Source organism: Drosophila sulfurigaster, chromosome X (genome assembly GCF_023558435.1).
Source record: "Drosophila sulfurigaster albostrigata strain 15112-1811.04 chromosome X, ASM2355843v2, whole genome shotgun sequence".
Classification (NCBI taxonomy): Eukaryota; Metazoa; Arthropoda; class Insecta; order Diptera; family Drosophilidae; genus Drosophila; species Drosophila sulfurigaster.
This window is the reverse complement of record NC_084885.1, coordinates 31125156-31143323: the sequence shown is the minus strand read 5'-3', so window position 1 is coordinate 31143323 and position 18168 is coordinate 31125156. Positions and strand designations below refer to the sequence as shown.

Here is an 18168-nt window from a genome sequence, read left to right as displayed (position 1 = left end):
CTAAATACACATACAGATATTTGTTGCTGAATGAATGCTGTGTCTCTCTCCTTCATTCTCACTCTCTCTCTCGCTCTGTTTCCGAGTATGTGCGCGCGTGTGTGTGTGTGTATTGTATATCTGTGTTCATGCGAATAGTACGTATTTGTAAATTGCTACAACAACAAAAACTGTGTGGCAAAATGACGTGTTTGCGCTAGTGTTGCCACTGACAACAGCTTGCCAGGGCTGTCGACGCAACTTTTATGCCATACATAAAAAGAAAAAAAAGCCAGTCAACAGTCGGCAATTGACCAATTACTTTACTTTTTACCCTTTTTCAAAATACAAATGCAAAACGCAAAATATGTAATAAAAACCGACATTGCAGCTGTTGAAAGTAACATTAGCCAGAAGTAGAGATGAACCACTAACAAAACGAAACGAAGCGAGAAAAAAAAAACAGCGCTTGGCCACTAGAGATGAGCGCGCATATGTAAATATCGCTCATCTCTATTGGCAAGATTTTGCTGTGCGCGGCTTTGGCAGAAGGCAAAAAAAATGAATTTTCTTTAATTTTGTTGTTTTTGCGACAATTCGCATTTGCTTTACAATACATTCTTGTTGTTTGCGTTTTGCAATTGCAATAAATTATTGTAGACTGGAAGAAGCTCGGCAATGTGAACCATTTGGATTTGTTGTTGGTTAGTGACAAAGCAAATTAAGCTGGCTGCATTCAATTGACGAGGAGGAAGGAAAAAGCAAAAGAACAGTACACAAAAAACTATAGAGAAAAGCAAACTCAACACCACAAACAACAAAAGAAGGAAACAACAACAACAACAACAACGAGAGCAGCAGCAACAACAATTAAACACAAGAATAGTGCGTGGGCGAAGAAAAAAAACTCATTCGAGTTTAGTGTGTTTGATTAACAAAAATAAACCGCAATATACGATTGCGAAATAAACAGTAGAAAAGTGCAAAAAAAAAACCAACCAAAATTACGCCAGACACAACAACAACAACAACAACAAAAACTGCAGTTTTGGGCAAAGCTTCGCTTCAACACATGAACAGCAACAACAACTCGGAGGCGAGCGCAAAGAAGAAGACAACAACAACAACAAGAACGTTGAGAGAGCCAAAGTCAAATCCAAAGCAAGAGCGAGCTTAGTGTGTGGGGACAACAGAGGCGCCCTCTGTTGGGCGGCGGCAGCTGCGGAGGTAAAAACCGCGCGGCGGCCTTGACAGCTGTTGTCTTTTTTTTTTTGTGTTTTTGTTGTTGTTGTCTTTTGTTTGTGTTGTTCCTAGGACATCCGGATCTGCAAAGCAAACAAAGTGGAGCCGTAGTTGGTAAGTAAGAGAGAGAGAGAAAGATATTCAATTTGTTTTTCACTATTATTTTTTTTTCGTTTTTAAAGCGTTGTAATTTGAATGGCATTTTGTTGTTTGTTATATGCCACAAAAGATGAACAATGAACAAATTGGTGTTTCATCTATATCATCATCAACATCCACCAGGACAACACCAGCTCAGGACATCAGCAGCAATCACAGTGCGGCAACAACTGCGCAGCTCATCAAGGTCAAATCAACAGGCAGCACTAGCAACAGCAACAGCAACAACAACAACAACGATATTGCAACATTAGTGACAAAGATCCAAGCGATAATACCGGATACGCCCATTGTGTCGATTGCCGCTGGCACGTTGAGTGAGAGCACAACAACAACGACATCGACTAAGACGACACCGACGCCCTATTTCCAGGAGCAGTTAACCACCTTAATGTCGCACAATGTGAAGCTGGAGCAGCGTCCAGCCAATGACAGCAGCAACAATGCGGGTGCAGGTGCGGGTGCGGCTGCAGTTGGCAGCACCACAAAAAGTGCAGTTGGCAGCACCCACAACGCAAGTGGCAGCACCGAAAACTCAACAGCTGCTGCTGCTGAAGATCTTTGCCAAAATCATGTGGCTTGTGATAAGAAAAGCCCGAGTCCAAGTCCGGCCAATAACAATGCAGTTGCCACCGCAACAGCCACCGCAACAGCAGCTGCTTCTATTCCTGTCTCTGTTCCTCCTGCAGTCGAGAGCAGCAGCAATAGCAATAAGGAGGCCTCTGAAAGTGGCAGCAAAACTGCCAGCAGCTTAAAGTTGACGCCACTGTTGCGAGTCATGGGACAACCGGCGCCGGATGTGATTGCGACGGCAACGGCGTTGCATCAACGCAGTGGCGCCACCACCAAGGGCAAGACACAAGATGACCAGAACGTGGGCAAGCGTCTGAAAAAGAAAAAGGTTTGTAATGCTGCCCCCTTCCTTTCCCTTCTACTTTCCCTTTCAGAAGCAGTATCTGCTTGCCCCTTAACCTTGCCACACCTGCTTGCCACCCACTTTGTAATAGCTAAGCATGCAACTCTGTTGTGGCACATAAAAACGCACAAAGTTCACTTTTACGACCTAATCAAGTTGACTTGTCTGACCAAGGGTTCAAATATTTCATAACCTTATGCTGCAAAGACGTAGAAAATAATGGAAGAAAGTCCTTCTCAGATTATCTGCCCCTCTATAGACTAAACATTATATTTGACGATCTACAAATGAACAGAACTTGAAATCGGCAATTAGGAAAAGTTTCTTAGTTTCTATTTTAGAATATTCAAACTGTTTTCTAAAAACTTAATTACGATCAACATTTGAACGAGGAACTATTTTTGTAACTTATTTAATTGCTATGAAATTTCAAATTTTTTGAGTTTTGTCTGGAAATGTTATAAGCATTTGATTTTTAGATTGACCATTTTTTAAGGGAATATTATTATTTTTGGTTCAAAATACATTTGATATTTAGATTGATAGTTATTTAAAAACCTTTTTTATGCAATGAGCATTCCATTTTTAGTTGGATAGTTGTTTAAAAAACATTTTGTAGAGTAACATTATTATTATTTTATGGTTGTTATTGTATTATATATAGAAGGCGTTCTACAAATTTAATTATGATCTGATTTTAAACACGAAACTATTTTTATTTCGATATTTAGATCAATAAAAAAAAACATTTTCTAGGAGTTGCTTTTAAGATTTAATTTATATAGTATTATCATTACTAAGTAATTGAATCAGTAGATCAACAAATTACCAGAATAACACATTTAGGCACAATTTATTCGGGCCAAACCTTATACTCACATCATAAGGACGTATTCTCTAGGGTAACATTATTATTATTTCAAAATGTTTTCTACGAACTCAATTACGATCTAATTTTGTATGAGGAATTATTAATTAGAGTGATATCTTCAAATTTTATGAGCATTCAATCTTTAAATTGACAGTTTCATATTGCAAAATTATTTTATAAGGTATTATTATAATTATTCCTTCCTAATTATTGGTTCCTATTTTACAATATTCAAAATGCATTTGATTTTTAGATTGATAGTTATTTTCTAGGGTTTAATTTAACATTGAAAACATTTTTTTTATTTTGTGGTTCCTTGCTAAAAATTTAATTTCGATCTAATTTTGAATAGGGAAGTTAATGAAAAGGGGAATTCAACTTGTTTATGGATTTAAACAATTTTTTATTTATTTTATTTATCTTTGTACAAAATCCACACTTAAAATAAGATCATGATTTAATTTTGAATAAATCAATTTAATTTGGAAGTTGATATAAAAGAGAATTTAACTTTAAATATATTTTTTAAATATATTTTTTTTGTCTATACATTCTATATATTATAGTAGCGTCTGTTCTGTAGAATAAAAGTCAGCTTCCACTTTTAATAGCTAATATTTTGTAGGGTATCTCAAAGTCGTGCACACTTGGCCATTGCTTTGAACACCTGTTTCGTCACCTCTGAAAATGCGTTCTCAACTTTCCCCTCCTCCGCCTCCCCGCGATTTGCTGTTGTCACATTTTCCTTTTAAGTTGAGCCATAAGTTAGTTCATTGCTTTTTTTGTTATGATTGCTTTAGCTTGAACTTTCTACGCAACAAGCTAAAAAAAAAAGTGACTGTTGCTTAGCACGTTAAGCTCTGCATGTGTGTGTGTGTGTATGTGTGAGTGTGTTCGTTTGTGGTTTTGCCGTCCGTTCTCGTTCCCATCAGAAATATGCAGCAAAGCTACGCAAAATACGCACACGCACACACATACACATGTATACAAAGTGTGTAGTATTTATTTGATTATTTTTCAAGACAGAGGTCGCACGTCATATCACAGTTTTCAATTTCTTCAATTACATATCCCAATAAAATCGCACGAAAATGTTCTATAAATATCGACAGCTTTTTCGCCTTCCCCTTCCCCTCCCTCTCTCGATCTCACTCTCCTTCTCTGTCTTGCACACACATACTTGCACTCACACACGCACATGCACGTGCACTCACCAGCAATAATAACAACAACAACAGCACTAAAAGAAACTGCTAACAAAATATGTACGTCATGTAGCATGTGTATTGTACGCTCGTATGTTTTAGCCACATTATTGTTGTTGTTTGTTTTACGTTTTTCGGTTTTCCTTTTCGTTTACACACATACATACATACGTATTGTCCACACTTGAGTAACTAACTTGCGCAGTAATTTCTTTTCGTTCGTTTATTGTTTGGATTTCCTTTATTTCTCTTGTAGTGTTTAGAAATTTCCGTTTCTATGTGTTTGTGTGTGCGTGTGACGTTTTTTCTATTTCGTTTTTTTTTCGCGAACACGTGTTGCATGCTGCTGACGAAAAGTCCCGTTGATCAGCTCACACACTATTGCTTACCCGCTCACTCATTTATTGTTCTTCTCTGCATTGGAAGCGGCATTGGACAAATGCCGTTATGTGCTGCTGTCCACGGCGCTTTATTGCTCCTTCCATTGCACACGCACACACACACACACACACACACATATTGGCATTCGCATGCACGCGCAGGCATTTGTCTATCTGTGTGTGTGTGTGCGTAGTGCGAGCTGCGCTTTTGAGTTGAGATCGGCAGGCCGAACGCGAAAAACTGAAAAAAAGCTAGTTACATTTACAAATTTTATTTTTTTTTCTCTGCACTTGCACTTGTGTCTATTTATTTTTATCTCTCGTTTGCTTTTATCTTTATACATATATATTTTTATTTAATTAATTGTCTGGTAAACCGCAAAATTTGAACGTTTTCTTGTTTCGTGTGGCCAAAGCCGCGACTCCGCTGTCGCTGTCGCTGCCGCAGTCGACGTCGACGTCGTCGTTAAAATTTGTAACCGCACGGACTTGTATTTGAATTGAATTTGTTGAAACTATATAAGTGAAGTGAACTGCATTGTGAAACAATTGTTAGTTAAACATTTATCGAGACACAGTTTTTTCCTGCTCCCTCTTCACCTTGCTTTTGCTCTGTGCTTCTTTCTAACACACACACTCACACATATATACACTCCTGCTGCTAATTTTTGATTTTGTGAGGTTAAACACGAAGCAGCTGGAGAGTAGAAAAAAAGAAGAGGAGCAAAGAAAAAACTCATAATTTATTGTAAAAAAAACGCACAAACAAATTGCAGACAAAATACGATACGTGGGAAGATAGCGATTTCAATGATCTCGACGACGCATCGTTGAAGAAACTACTCGAAGAAGCTTATTGGTATCGCAATCCTGGCGACAGGAAAAACAAAAGCGAGCGTTTTCTGGTGCGTATATTCTCCCTTCTTATACGTTATTATAGATTAATACTTTTGCATACTTTTGCAGCAAATGCTCAAAAAGGCTGAGTACGACGAGGAGAATTCTTATCGTGCCATTAAAAACTCGTTAGCACGCAACACGTCCGCCGCATCAGCAGCAGCAGTAGCAGCAACGTCCAGTGGCGGCGGTGGCGGTGGCGGTGTCTATCATCACAGCCACAGCAGCAGCGTTGGCAGCGCCAGCAACTTTGCAGCAGCAGCGCACAACAACAGCAACATCAATTGTAATAGCAACAGTTATACAACAACAACAACAGCAACAAATCATCGTTCAGGGAATCAGCGACATAAGCAAGGAGGTTCATTGCAGGATTTGGTGGAGGCGACGCATCGCAGCGAGCTGGCAACGACGTCAGCAGCAGCTGCAACGGCAGCAACGCAACGTTTCAACTGTGATTATCAGCTGGGTGGCAACGCCGCCAATCGTGCCAATCGACGACAGCAGCAGCAAAGCAACAACTGCAACAACAGCAACCAAAACACCGCCTTGGCCAGCAAGAAAACCAAGAACAACAACAACAGCAGCAACAGCAACTCGTCTGTTTCAGCGAGACAACGAGAAGGCGGAAGTCTGCCGAGCAGCGTTAATCTCGAGGCGAGCAGCATGGATGCAAAGCTGAAGCAAGCGCTCATGATGAGCGACAATGCTCATGATCCGAATGCCAGCAACAGCAGCAACAGCAACAACAACAACAGCAGCAGTTTGCCCAGTCAACTGAATGAGACGGGCACAAGAACAACAACCACAACAACAACGGCAGCAACATCATCGTCATCATCATCGAGGATATTCGATGATTTTGATGATGTTGATGATGTCGTTGCAGCAATGCAGCGACAGCAGCGAAATCAGCAACAACAACCACAACAACCACAACCACAACAATTTGATAATCCGTTGGAGGTAAGCGATGACGATTCAGATTCTTGTATGTTGGAATTCCAATTGGACGACACTCTGTGGGAGATAATCTTTCACGCGCTTGCTGAGCCCCAACCAACTGGTGTTAGTACCACACACCCCATTCATCAATCCATCAATCAATCCATCCATCAATCAATTGACTCTCCCCCCTCAACTCACCTCAACTCATCAACTTCATCAAAACAAAACCAAATCTCCACTCCAAATTAACCATTTCATTATTGTATTTGTTTTAAATTTGTATTTATTTTTTGTTTAACAAACTAACAAACAAATTGTTTAATTATTATCTTAAAAAATGTCATACTAACTGATTTAATGTTTCTTTATTCCTTTCTCGATCATAACTTGAATATCTCATCCAAATTTACCATTTCATTATTGTATTTGTATTAAGTTTTTAATATTACGTTAAGTGTTTTACAAATTAACAAACAAATTGGCTTATTTATTAATTTTATACTGATTTAATGTTTCTTTATTTCTTTCTCAATCAAAATCCACATTAACCATCATCATTATTGTATTTGTATTTAGTTTTTAATATTACGTTAAGTGTTTAACAAACTAACAAAAAAAATTGGCTTATTTATTAATTTTATACTGATTTAATGTTTCTTTTTCTTTTGCATTCCTATATTTCTTTCTCACTTGTATGTTTTTTTACTAACAAATTGGCTTAATTATTATCTTTACAATGGCATACTAATTGATCTCATGTTTTGTGTATTCTTTTCTCATTAGTATGTATTTTGATTAATCCCATTTTCTCTCTTAAGCATAATCATATTTGAGACCGAGCTGCCCTTTTTGTTGTCTCCTCTCAAATACCATTTCAAAGCATCGATTTGTTTATGCGCCACTCGTTCCTTCGCTATTCACTCGCCACTCGTTATTCGCTACTCGTTACTTCATTGCTCGTGCTCTATTGAGAGCTTCGCTTTAGCCTTTTGATTTCGGTTTCGGGTCAAGTTCTAGAAAATGAAAAGCAAAACTCTACGATTATGTTTAAGCAATCTTTTCTGTACTAAACTTGCTTCGTGTGTACAATTGAAATCGAAAAAAACTAATATCGAAAAATGTTTCTACATAGGAACAATTGGAAGCGTTACGTGAGGCGCGCAAAGCAAAGAGAATTCCCAGTTCATCGACGACGACGACGACGAATCACATGTCCTTCAACTGCGAGCAGTTGCTCGGCGCTCTCAATCAACAGATGCAAAAGCAACAGCAACATCAACAACAACAACAACAGTATCCGAGCGAAGGCAACAACAAGGATTCGGGAGTGCCTGTTAAAGAGTTCCTAATCGATGATCCGCTTCATTTTTCCATGCTGGAGCAGTCCTCTAAAAATCAGCAACTGTTGCTGCAACAACAGCAACAACAACAACAGCAGCAGCAACAACAACAGTTTGCCGGCAACAACAATGCGGCCGGACAGTTTTCACTCAGCATGGAGGATCACAAGCGCAAAGTGGAGACTGGATATGTCTCCTTCAATGACAGCTACACTGCCTGCTCCTCCGTTTATGGCGTTGGCGGCATTAGCGGTGGCTCCGGCACCGGTTCTGGCTCATCCTCCGGCTCCGGCAGTGTCAATGATGGCGCCAGCAAGTCTGGCTCAGTGGCTGGATCATCGGAGATGTTTGCCAGCGGTGCGTCTGACATGCGACCAGCGAAGATGGGACGCATGATGACAGCGGCGGCGGCAGCTGTTGTTGCCTCGCATGGGGCCAAGGCCACAACGGTAAGTCAATGTGCAGCGAGTGTTTGCAACGAGAGAGTATTCAATAACGAGTATTTGCAACGAAAGCAATTTGAACTCGCAATGTCTTCAATACTTCCTCCTTTTTTCCTCATCTATACGTATTGGATACGTTAACTCGCTATTTTACAACGAGAAAGAACAAATTAACGAGTGAGCATTAACTCGCATTGTTTCTCTTTCGTTCTCTTATTAGTTTTACTTTTTCATTATTTAACATTAGTATTTCTAGATTCTTACTCTAACTTGCTTCTTTATAACGAGTGTTTGCACGAGAGAGTATTCACTAACGAGTGTTTGCAACGAGTGCATTTACCCATTATGAACTCGCAATGTCTTCAAGATTTCCTCTCTTTGTACTTTAATAATTTTCCTCAACTATACGTATTAAATACGTTTACTCGTTATTTTACAACGAGGAAAAGTTAACGAGTGAGCATTAACTCGCACTGTTTCTCTCGTTCTCTTTTTATACTTTTCTTGATCTAACTACAAGTATTTCTTTAGTTAGTTCTCAACATTATAACTCTCTCTCTGCTTATTAATTGTTAGATTCATAACGTGTGTTTGCAACGAGAACAATTAGCAAGATTTTGACAGACATTGTCTTTAAAACACTCGCTCTCGTTTTTTTTATAATTTTAATGCTCTTCATCAACTTAACTCTCTAAGTTAACTTGCAATTTTCTTACACTCTGCAATTTTACAACGAGAGAGAATGAACGAGTAAGTATTAATTCGCATTGTCTTCTAGTTTCTCTCTCGTTGTCACCTTAGTTATACTTATTCTTGATCTAACTAAAAGTATTTCTTTAGTTGTAAACATTCTTACTCTACACAATTTTATTATTTGATTCATAACGAGTGTTTAGAACGAGTAAATGTTAGCGAGAGATTCGCTTGATCTTCTATTTTCGGTTTATCTATAGATTCCTTTATTTTCCCCAATTAGAACTCTACTTTTCACTTTATAAATTTAATTATAATACACAAATAATGCAGATCTTATATAGAATGTAGCGAGTAAGAAATGCATTATGTTAAAGAAGAATACTTAACTTAAAACGTCAATAGACCAAGCTTTATCCTTTTAACTAGATCAGGAAAAGGAATGTCACTTTTTTCACTCGAATGAAAGTAGAAGAAGAAAGAAATCGAATTCAAGCAGCGTTAACAAAATATGAAGTTCAATTGCTCTCGTTAGGAATACATAAATGTTTTTTTTTTTATTGAATTTTAAAATGTTGTAATACTCATTAATATTTTCTTAATCTTTTTCAGCGCCAGTTCGATGAGAATGGAAATGCGTTAAGTGACAGCTACGCTGGCGGCAGCAACGTGTGCAACAGCAACTCAAGCAGCGGTGGCTCCTCATCCACTCAGCAGTTTACGACGCTCATCAGCTCGGCTTTAAGTACTGGCAGTGGTTGCCAGCAACAACAACAGCAACAACAGTTGCAGCAGCAACAGCGCTCAAATAGTGTGTCCACATTGCTGTCCACTGGCAACTCGAATGGAGCAGCAACCACAGCGATGGCAGCAGCTGCTGCTGTTTCGGCCACGTTCAACAATCAGTTGCAGCAGCAGACGCCAATGATTGCCGGAGCTGTATCCTCCTCCTCAACAACAGCAACAACCACATCGCAACAGCAGCAACAACAGCAACCACTGACTAAACTCAAGTCGAAGAAAAAGTCACAGCAGGAGAGGAATACAACAACTGTGGATGTGGAGTCAGTGGCTGGTTATCGAGGCAAAGATCCCGTCGAGCAGTTGGTGAAATACATTGAGAACGATGCGAATGCATCGTCATCGAATGCTGCTGTGCAGCAGCAGAAGAAGAAGGAGCGCAAGAAGCAGAACAAGCTGAAGAAATGCAATTCACTCGAAGAGCTGCGCAGCTGTGCCAAGATCGAAGTCGATGAACTAAAGCGTCAGGCAGCAACCACCGAAATGATGCGCAACAATGGCAACGGCAGCAGCAGCAACGGCGGCAGCAGCAACAGCAGCAGCAGTGGCAACAAGAAAGGAGGCGGCAACAAGCATAATTCAGCCTCGGTGGCGGACATCAACAAGAATTGTAACAAGGAGCAGCAGCAACAGGAGCAACCAACTTCGTCTTCTTCTAAAGCAACATCCCGGAAAGGCGAACGCCGCTCTTGGGGCACCGAAGAGTTGCAATATTTGGGTGAACCAACGCTGAACAACTGGACTGAACCATTGCCAAGTGCAATGTCTGAAACAATGTTGCCAGCAGCAACATCAACAGCAGCAGCAACAGCAACATCATCATCCACAACATTGTCTGCTTTGGCGTTGCCAACATTAGCTCGCATGTCCGAGTTGGAGGCGTTGAACACGGTGCTCAGCGAGACGGCCGAGTTTCATGTGGTCACCAAGAAGAAGAAGCCAAAGAAACAACGCGCCGTCACGATGGACGATGCTGCTGTGGCAGCGGCAGCCACAACCGGTGGCAACTTGCAGCGCATGCAACAGATAACAAAGTCTGCCTCATCGAACATGATGTCGCAACGTTTGCGTAGCGATTACTACAACAATCATTACGGCGGACAGCAGCAGCAACAGTATAATAATAAGCAGCAGCAGCAGCAGCAACAATATCAACAGCAGCAGCAGCAATCATCATCGCATCATCAACAGCAGCAGCAATCACATGCCTCGCATGCCACAAGCGGAGCAGCTTCCTCCTCATCATCGTCTGCTCAAGACAATTCGCGTCGCAAGTCAACATCGTCGATGCCGCCATCGGAGAAATCCGATTCCAGTGATCTCGATTCGGTGCATTCGCTGCCCATACAGACGGGCAAGAAGAAGAGCAACAACAAGCGCGCTGCCGTCCAGGCCAAGCACACCGCACACAAGAACAACAACAACAACCAGAGCAACCAAAACAACAACAACAACAACAATTCACCTGCGCCAATTTCGTATGCGGACATTGCGCGCAACAAACGCGAAGCTTTGGCCAACAACAACAGCGACGAGTTGGACGCCAATGAAGCCAATGTTGCTCAACAGCAACTGCAACTCGACAGCAGCAACAGCAGCAGTGCCAGCAACAGCAGCGCCAGCAGCAACAACAACAACAACAACAAGCTGAAGGCCAAGTCAAAGTTGCGTCCCGATTTCCCTGAGTTGCCTGGCGCAATTTCAGGCGCCACAGTTTCAGCTGCTGCTGCTTTGATCAGCTACTCGCAGAGCTTGAATGCAACAGCAGCAGCAGCAGCCACAGAGGATACCGAGGAGCAGCAACCACTACAGTTGTTGCCATCAACATCAGCAACAACCGCAGCAACAACAGTTGCCAATGTAACGCCAACAAGCAGTACAAATGCTGCTTCGATTGTTGCTGCTTCGGTGTCGGCGCCGCCAGCGTTGCAAAAGTCCAAAAGCGTTGAACACGATGCGAGCAGCTACAGCAGCAATCTCGATCTGCAATATCCGGCACTGGAGAAGACCGTAAAGCGTCACAGCGTCAACAACGTGTCTGCGTTGCCATCAACAACAGCAGCTGGAAGCAACAACAACAGCTACAACTTTGCAGCAGCAGCCAAGCAATTGGATGTGACGCCCACAGGAGCAACTACCTCAGTCTCAATCAAGGCGAAAACAAAGCCAAAGGAGCTGTCGCCCACCAACAGCAACAACAGTAGCAACAGCAACAACAGTAGCAGTAACAACAACAGCAAGAAGCTGGAGAAGCAAAAGTCAACAACAACAACAATAACAACTAGTCAGGAGGATGCCTCAACACCTCCTCCAGTTAGTTTTAGCTTTGTTAGCTGCGGCACAGCAACCGGAAGTGGCATCATTACGTTCAAAACAACAGCAGCCACTCAAACGGATGGCGTGAAGAAGATCAACAGCAGTGGAACAACCTCAACGGGAGCTCAGACACAAACATCGGCGCTGCCGGCGGCGGGCAATCGACCGGCAGTGATAATACTCAACGATGATCGCGACTCGAAGCTGGGCAGGCTCAACAACGAGTTCATCTTTGGCGACTTCAACGAGGACGAACTGAAGCTCTTCGATGATGTCAGTGAAAAGGAGCTGACCGAGGTTGACAAGGTTGCCAAGTCGTCATCGTCGTCGTCGTCGTCCACGTCCACAGTTTCAACGGGCACGTTGACTGAAGTTTCCACACCGCCAACAGTTGCTACCACCGATGAACAGCAACAGCAGCAGCAGCAGCAACAACAGTTGCAACTCCTGTTGAACGATTCAAATGATAATTCAGCGTGCATGGACATGCTGTTGATCTCAGGGCAGGCGGCGCAGTCGTCACCCAATGCAGCAAACACAACGTTGATGGCAGCCAACAGCAGCAACAACACTAGCAACACTAGCAGCAACAACGTTAACAATTCGTCCACATCCTCGACAGCTTCGTCGTCCGCCTCATGCTCAACCTCGGCCTCCTCATCGACGCTGAGCAGCAGCAGCAATGCAAATGGAAATGCAAATGGAAATGGAAATTCGAATGATGCCAACGCTCTACAATCTGCCACAAATGTGGCAAATCAATCGAACGACAGCGGCATCTATGCCACAGCAAACACTTCATCGACATCAACATCAACTTCAACTGCTGGGCACATCAAGGATCAGGTGAATCATTTCCTCAGCAAGGCGAGCAGCCACAGTCATCACAGCAGCCACAGCAGCAGCAGTTGCAGCAGCAGCCACGATGATCCGTTGCTCCCAATGCAACAGCTCGAGACGTGCAACGACATCGAAACTGCCATCATTGCCGCTGCTCGCGCTGCAGCCGAAGCTGCACTCAGCACCAACTCGAGTCGCCGCAACTCGCAGGAGCAACAGTTGCAGCTGAGCGGCAAATCGAAAGTGCGACCAGCTCTTTATATGACCTACGATGATGCCACAGCTGCCACAGCGTCGGCATCGGAGGGTAAAGATGAGGAAGCTGCTCAGCTGCGCGAATTGAGCTTTATGCCTGATCTGAAGAGCGATTTTGTTGCCGCTGCCCCAACATCAACAGTAACAGCTGCTGCTGCTGCCATCACGCTGCCACTGCCATTGCCGCTGCCGCTCTCCACGCAACTGTTGCCACGTTTGGCGATGCAGGCCAACACCGAACTCATTGTGGAATACATCACCAACTGTAAGTGTTTAGCCAACTTAGTGGCCACAAAATTAAACTACACTTTACTCGCTCAACGATCACATTTCAAGAAGAAATTTCAAGCATAGACTAGCCAGTTGTAAGACATTTAAGTTTAAGTAAAACATTTAAGTTTACTTAACGGCCACTTTGCTTGGTCCAAGTTAAGGCCATTTACAGCTATTCAACTTAGTGGCCACAATGCAGTTGGCTTTCAAATTGAACTTTCTTTTATGCGCTTAACGATCACACTTAAAGCAGTAACTTTAAACATATTCTAGCCAGTTGTAAAACATTTATGTCACGTCACCTTAAGTTTAATAGCTTAAAGGCCTCTTTGTTTGGTCCAAGTTAAAACCGTTTACGACACTTCAACTTAGTGGCCACAATGCAATTGCTTTAAAATTTAACTATATTTGACTATCTTACTTTGGGAAGTAATTTCAATTAAGAGACAGTTGCTTCGTCTTAGGTTTACTCACTTAACGGCCAATTTGTTTGTTTCAATTTAAAGCCTTCTATGGCACTTAGTGGCCACATTGCAATTGGTATTTAAATGTAACTGTAGATAACTCACTTAACAATCACATTTAAGAAAGTAATTTCTATTATGTCTAATCAGTTAAAACATATTTCTGTTGCTTTGTCGTAAGTTTAATCGCTTAACAGCCAATTTGTTGGGTCCAAAATGAGACCGTTAAGCAAGACAAATGTGCAATTGTAATTGTATTAACACACAAAAGTATGCTATGTGCATTAGAAGGCATAGAATATGAGGAAAGAAGTTTAAATTACCATATTTTGTTCAGTTGGCATGACATTTAAGTGCATTCATAGGATAAGAGCAGCATATTTTCAATAGATGCCTCTAAGATGTGAAGAAAAAACTTTAAAAGCAATTTATGCTATATATTTGTATTTAATGAAATTTAAGCATTTGGTTCTGGGAATATTCAAATTTGAAATTATTACTAATTAATGCTCATTTATTGTTGGCTTAGCTCCCATGACATTTAAGTGCATTAATTTCTTAAACACTTTGTGATGTATATTAGTATTTAATGAAGTTTAACAGTTACTCCTTTAGCCAGTTGGTTTAGATATTATTTAATTTTTTAATAGATATATATAAAACGAACACTTGCTTATTTTTAAGATATCAAATTATCATTATTATGTAAAACATTTACTGCTAACTTATTGTTAAACTTAATTGCTGTAGAATTCTTTTTACTTGCAAATATTTTGTGTCCCTTTCTAATTGATGTTCATTTCGTATTGCAGCTTGGAATGCGGTGGTGAAAAGCAAACACGTCTACATCTACAACGAGGAGAATGAGTCGCAAACTTAAGAGGCAACATCAAAAACCATCTCCATCCATCAGCTCACAACAACAACAGCAACATGAACATTGGCAACAGCAGCAGCAACAGTTGCTTAGATAATTCCTTCTTTATATTATTTCATTTTTAATATATATTGTACAACATGATCAGCGTGTAGAAATTTGTGTTTGAAGGCCACAAAAGAGTCATAGATAGAGGAGATTTTGAGATCGGTTTTTTTTTTGGCAGCAAAAGATAGCGAAAAGAAATCCATGAAAAATGTCCCCTAACTATATTTATGTATATCTTTATTTTGCGAGACATTTATCTGTTTGGTTAATCAATAACAACAACAGCAACAACAAAAAGGGAAATCTATTTATTTAGATATTTAGAAATTTAGCATTAATCTTCAAAGTTTTAACGCGCATTTGAAAATGTTTTTTGTTTTTTTTTTCCTCTTTGTTAGCAATTTTCTTTTTTTTTGTTTGTTTTTTTTTTCCTTTGATTATGAAGTATGCATAACTATAAATATTATATATATAAACATATTATTATAAAGAGATAATTAAATATTTAAAATATGAATTTTTGTTTAGAACTCGGAAAGAAACGAGATCTATTTATAAAAAAAGAAGAAACAAGAAAAATGCCTAGATAAGTTTATAGTTTTGTTAGGCTTAAGGCAGAGAAAGAAGAAAATGATGTCGACATTGAAAGAAAAGAAAAGAAAAGAAAAGAGAAGCAACAAAACAAAAGAAAATGGAAAAGGAAAAGGAAGAAAAACATAAATTTAAAACTAAATATTGTGTATGTAAATAAGAGAAAGAAAAAAGAAAAACAAGAGGGAAAAATTCTAGAAACAAAGAAATTTGCGTTTATATGTATTTAAACTATTTGATATAAATCAAATCGAGATATATATGTATAAAAAAAAGAAAGGAAAGAAAGAAAGAACACACAGAATATTAAGAATATTAAACGTAGTCATGTAAGTTGCAACATATTATAAATGTGTGTGGCATGCCACCACAAACAAATCAGCCATAAGCCTAATGAGGTGAAGCGCACTTGAACGAAAAATGCCGCCGTTTAGCAGAGCCAAAACACACACACACACACTTTACACTCACACACACACACACACACACACTTTACACTCACACACACACACACATCCAGAAAAAAGGCTTTGAAGTAGTAAAAGAAAAATATATGAATAAAGTTGAAAAAGAAAAATAAAAAACTAAAAAAAAAAACAGAAGAAAACAAAAAACAAAAAATGAGAGCGTTAGTAATTTAACAAAAAGAAAGGAAAAACAAAAAAATAGCGAAGCAAAAACATAAAAATCAAATCAAAGCGTAGACATTAAAAAAGAAGCATCAACTATAATATTACAAATTAATAAATAATAATGCAGAAACACACACACACATACATTTTTTTTTATACATACATAACATTTAACAATAATTCGTAATAATAATAAATGATAAAAAAAAAGAAAAAAACGCGTAAACCGTTTCAAAAATCATTGTAAGTCTAAGCAACAACAACTACAACTAAAATCGAAAAAGCGAAACATCATTATTATTAAATATTAAAAAAGAACTAAAAAATAGAAGAAACAAGAAAATTATTTAAATCAAATTCTTAAAAATAATAAAATAAACATAAATTTTCAAAAGCATTACAAACAAAAAAAAACTCTAAATGCCGCATTGAAATGTTTCAATTTTAAAGTAGCAAACTATATCAAACAAATCTTAAAACTAAATCTGAGAGAATGTCAAAGAAAAAAAACTAAAAAAAAAAAAGAAAAAGATAATGCAGTTAGTTGGTGTTCAGTGTGTAAAAAAAAAAAATATAAAACGCTTTGGAGAATGAGAAAAGCTAAAAAGAAAAACGAAAGCCTCCCTCTCACACACACACACAGAATAGCGCTGTCTCTGTCTCATGATCAGCTCGCACATAACCTCAAAAATTCGATAACAGTTAAAAGCTAACAATTATATAGAAAGATATAATAATATATATAAATAGATATACATAAATGTGCTAGGCTATAATATAAATGTTTCTTATGGGTGTATTTATGTAATATATATATAATATATTTACTAAATGTGGTGGATCGTGTGTCTGTCTCTCTATATATATACATATATGATAAAGATTAGGCTACACACTCTCTATATACATACATACATACATACACATATATTCCTACCTAAAACTGATTGTAATCAAATTCAATGTTGTTTTCCTTTTTTTTTTGCCATTCGCCCCGAATTTCAGTGCACTTCTCAGCCTTGCAGTAAGTGAGAGTGAGAGAGAGATAGAGAAAGCGTGGGAGATCTTGCACAGCACTCGCACAAAAGCTAAGTGCTGTGGCACTCGGCTATCCAGGGCTGCATTCGCTGATATTATGCAAACAAGAACAACAACAGAGAACAGAGAAAATAAAGTTAGTTTTTATGATGTGGCTCGAGCTTCGTGTTTGGCAGCAGTTGGCTAACAGACCAAAGTAGCATTATTTACATAAATATTAACTATATAAATAAAAAATATACATATATATATATATTATACATACACACATATATCAGCTATATTTCTATTCAAAATTTCGACTTTTTAATGTGTGTGTGGAACAACAAATATTATTTTCGTTAAAGCGATAAGGAAAAGGATAGAGAACGCGAAAGAGAGCGAGAGAGAGAGAGAGAGAGTACTATGGATCATAGACAGACTAAAATTAAGTTTATTTGATAGCTAAACAAGCAAGAAGAAGAAGAAGCACTTATATATATTAATAAAATACGCTCTGTATTAGAATTTAAAGAATTACTTATCCGAAGATCGAGTGAGTGCTAACTGTTTATAACTATGTAAGTGTGCGTGTGAATGTGTAAGTGTGTGAGTGTGTGTGAATGATGAAAAACTAACCTCTAAAATTTATATGAATGTATACTTCTTATATACTACATATATAAATATATATATGTTTGTACTCTACTACCTAAAACTAAACTAAATTAAATGCTACTACTACTACGAGTATAAAATAAAATAAAAAACAAAAACAAATATATAAATACAATTACAATTACAATTACCAACTACAATTACAATTACGACGATCTATAACAACAAAAAAAAAACAAAGAAACTAATACCTTCCCCGTCTTTAATCCCCAAAAATCCCCAACTTATACACAAAATAAAATACCAATATTTGTACATGCAAAAGTGTAACTAAAAGAATAATATAAAAAACCAAAAAATAGA

The 18168-nt window shown here is 38.9% G+C and overlaps 1 protein-coding gene and 1 long non-coding RNA gene across 6 annotated transcripts; one reads left to right on the top strand and one right to left on the bottom strand.

Annotated features, from left to right (window-relative positions):
* Positions 1 to 518: 518 nt before the first annotated feature.
* Positions 519 to 4753, bottom strand: LOC133849061 (uncharacterized). Of its 2 annotated transcripts, none has more exons than XR_009895324.1 (2): positions 4540 to 4753; positions 519 to 2266 (listed from the first exon to the last, which is right to left on the bottom strand). It is a non-coding gene; the product is annotated as an uncharacterized LOC133849061 (long non-coding RNA). The 2 variants fall into 2 exon arrangements; XR_009895323.1 differs by having other exon boundaries at positions 4544 to 4753.
* Positions 1439 to 18071, top strand: LOC133849044 (serine-rich adhesin for platelets). Of its 4 annotated transcripts, none has more exons than XM_062284880.1 (6): positions 1439 to 2281; positions 5529 to 5657; positions 5719 to 6615; positions 7730 to 8386; positions 9686 to 13550; positions 14835 to 18071. In XM_062284880.1, exons 1-6 carry the CDS (start codon positions 1439 to 1441, stop codon positions 14900 to 14902), a joined length of 6459 nt encoding a protein of 2152 aa, XP_062140864.1. In that variant the 3' UTR covers positions 14903 to 18071. The 4 variants fall into 4 exon arrangements, with proteins under 4 accessions (XP_062140864.1, XP_062140862.1, XP_062140866.1 ...); XM_062284878.1 differs by having other exon boundaries at positions 5719 to 6717; XM_062284881.1 differs by lacking the exon at positions 1439 to 2281 and adding an exon at positions 4982 to 5303 and having other exon boundaries at positions 5719 to 6717.
* Positions 18072 to 18168: the final 97 nt, after the last annotated feature.

What these genes read in the sequence shown, in the direction of transcription:
- LOC133849044 (XM_062284878.1), top strand. Translation starts at nt 1,439, where the DNA reads ATGCCACAAAAGATGAACAATGAACAAATTGGTGTTTCATCTATATCA. An exon ending in AGCGTCTGAAAAAGAAAAAG is followed by an intron (nt 2,282 to 5,528) that starts GTTTGTAATGCT and finishes AACAAATTGCAG; the next exon opens with ACAAAATACGATACGTGGGA. An exon ending in ATGGGGCCAAGGCCACAACG is followed by an intron (nt 8,387 to 9,685) that starts GTAAGTCAATGT and finishes AATCTTTTTCAG; the next exon opens with CGCCAGTTCGATGAGAATGG.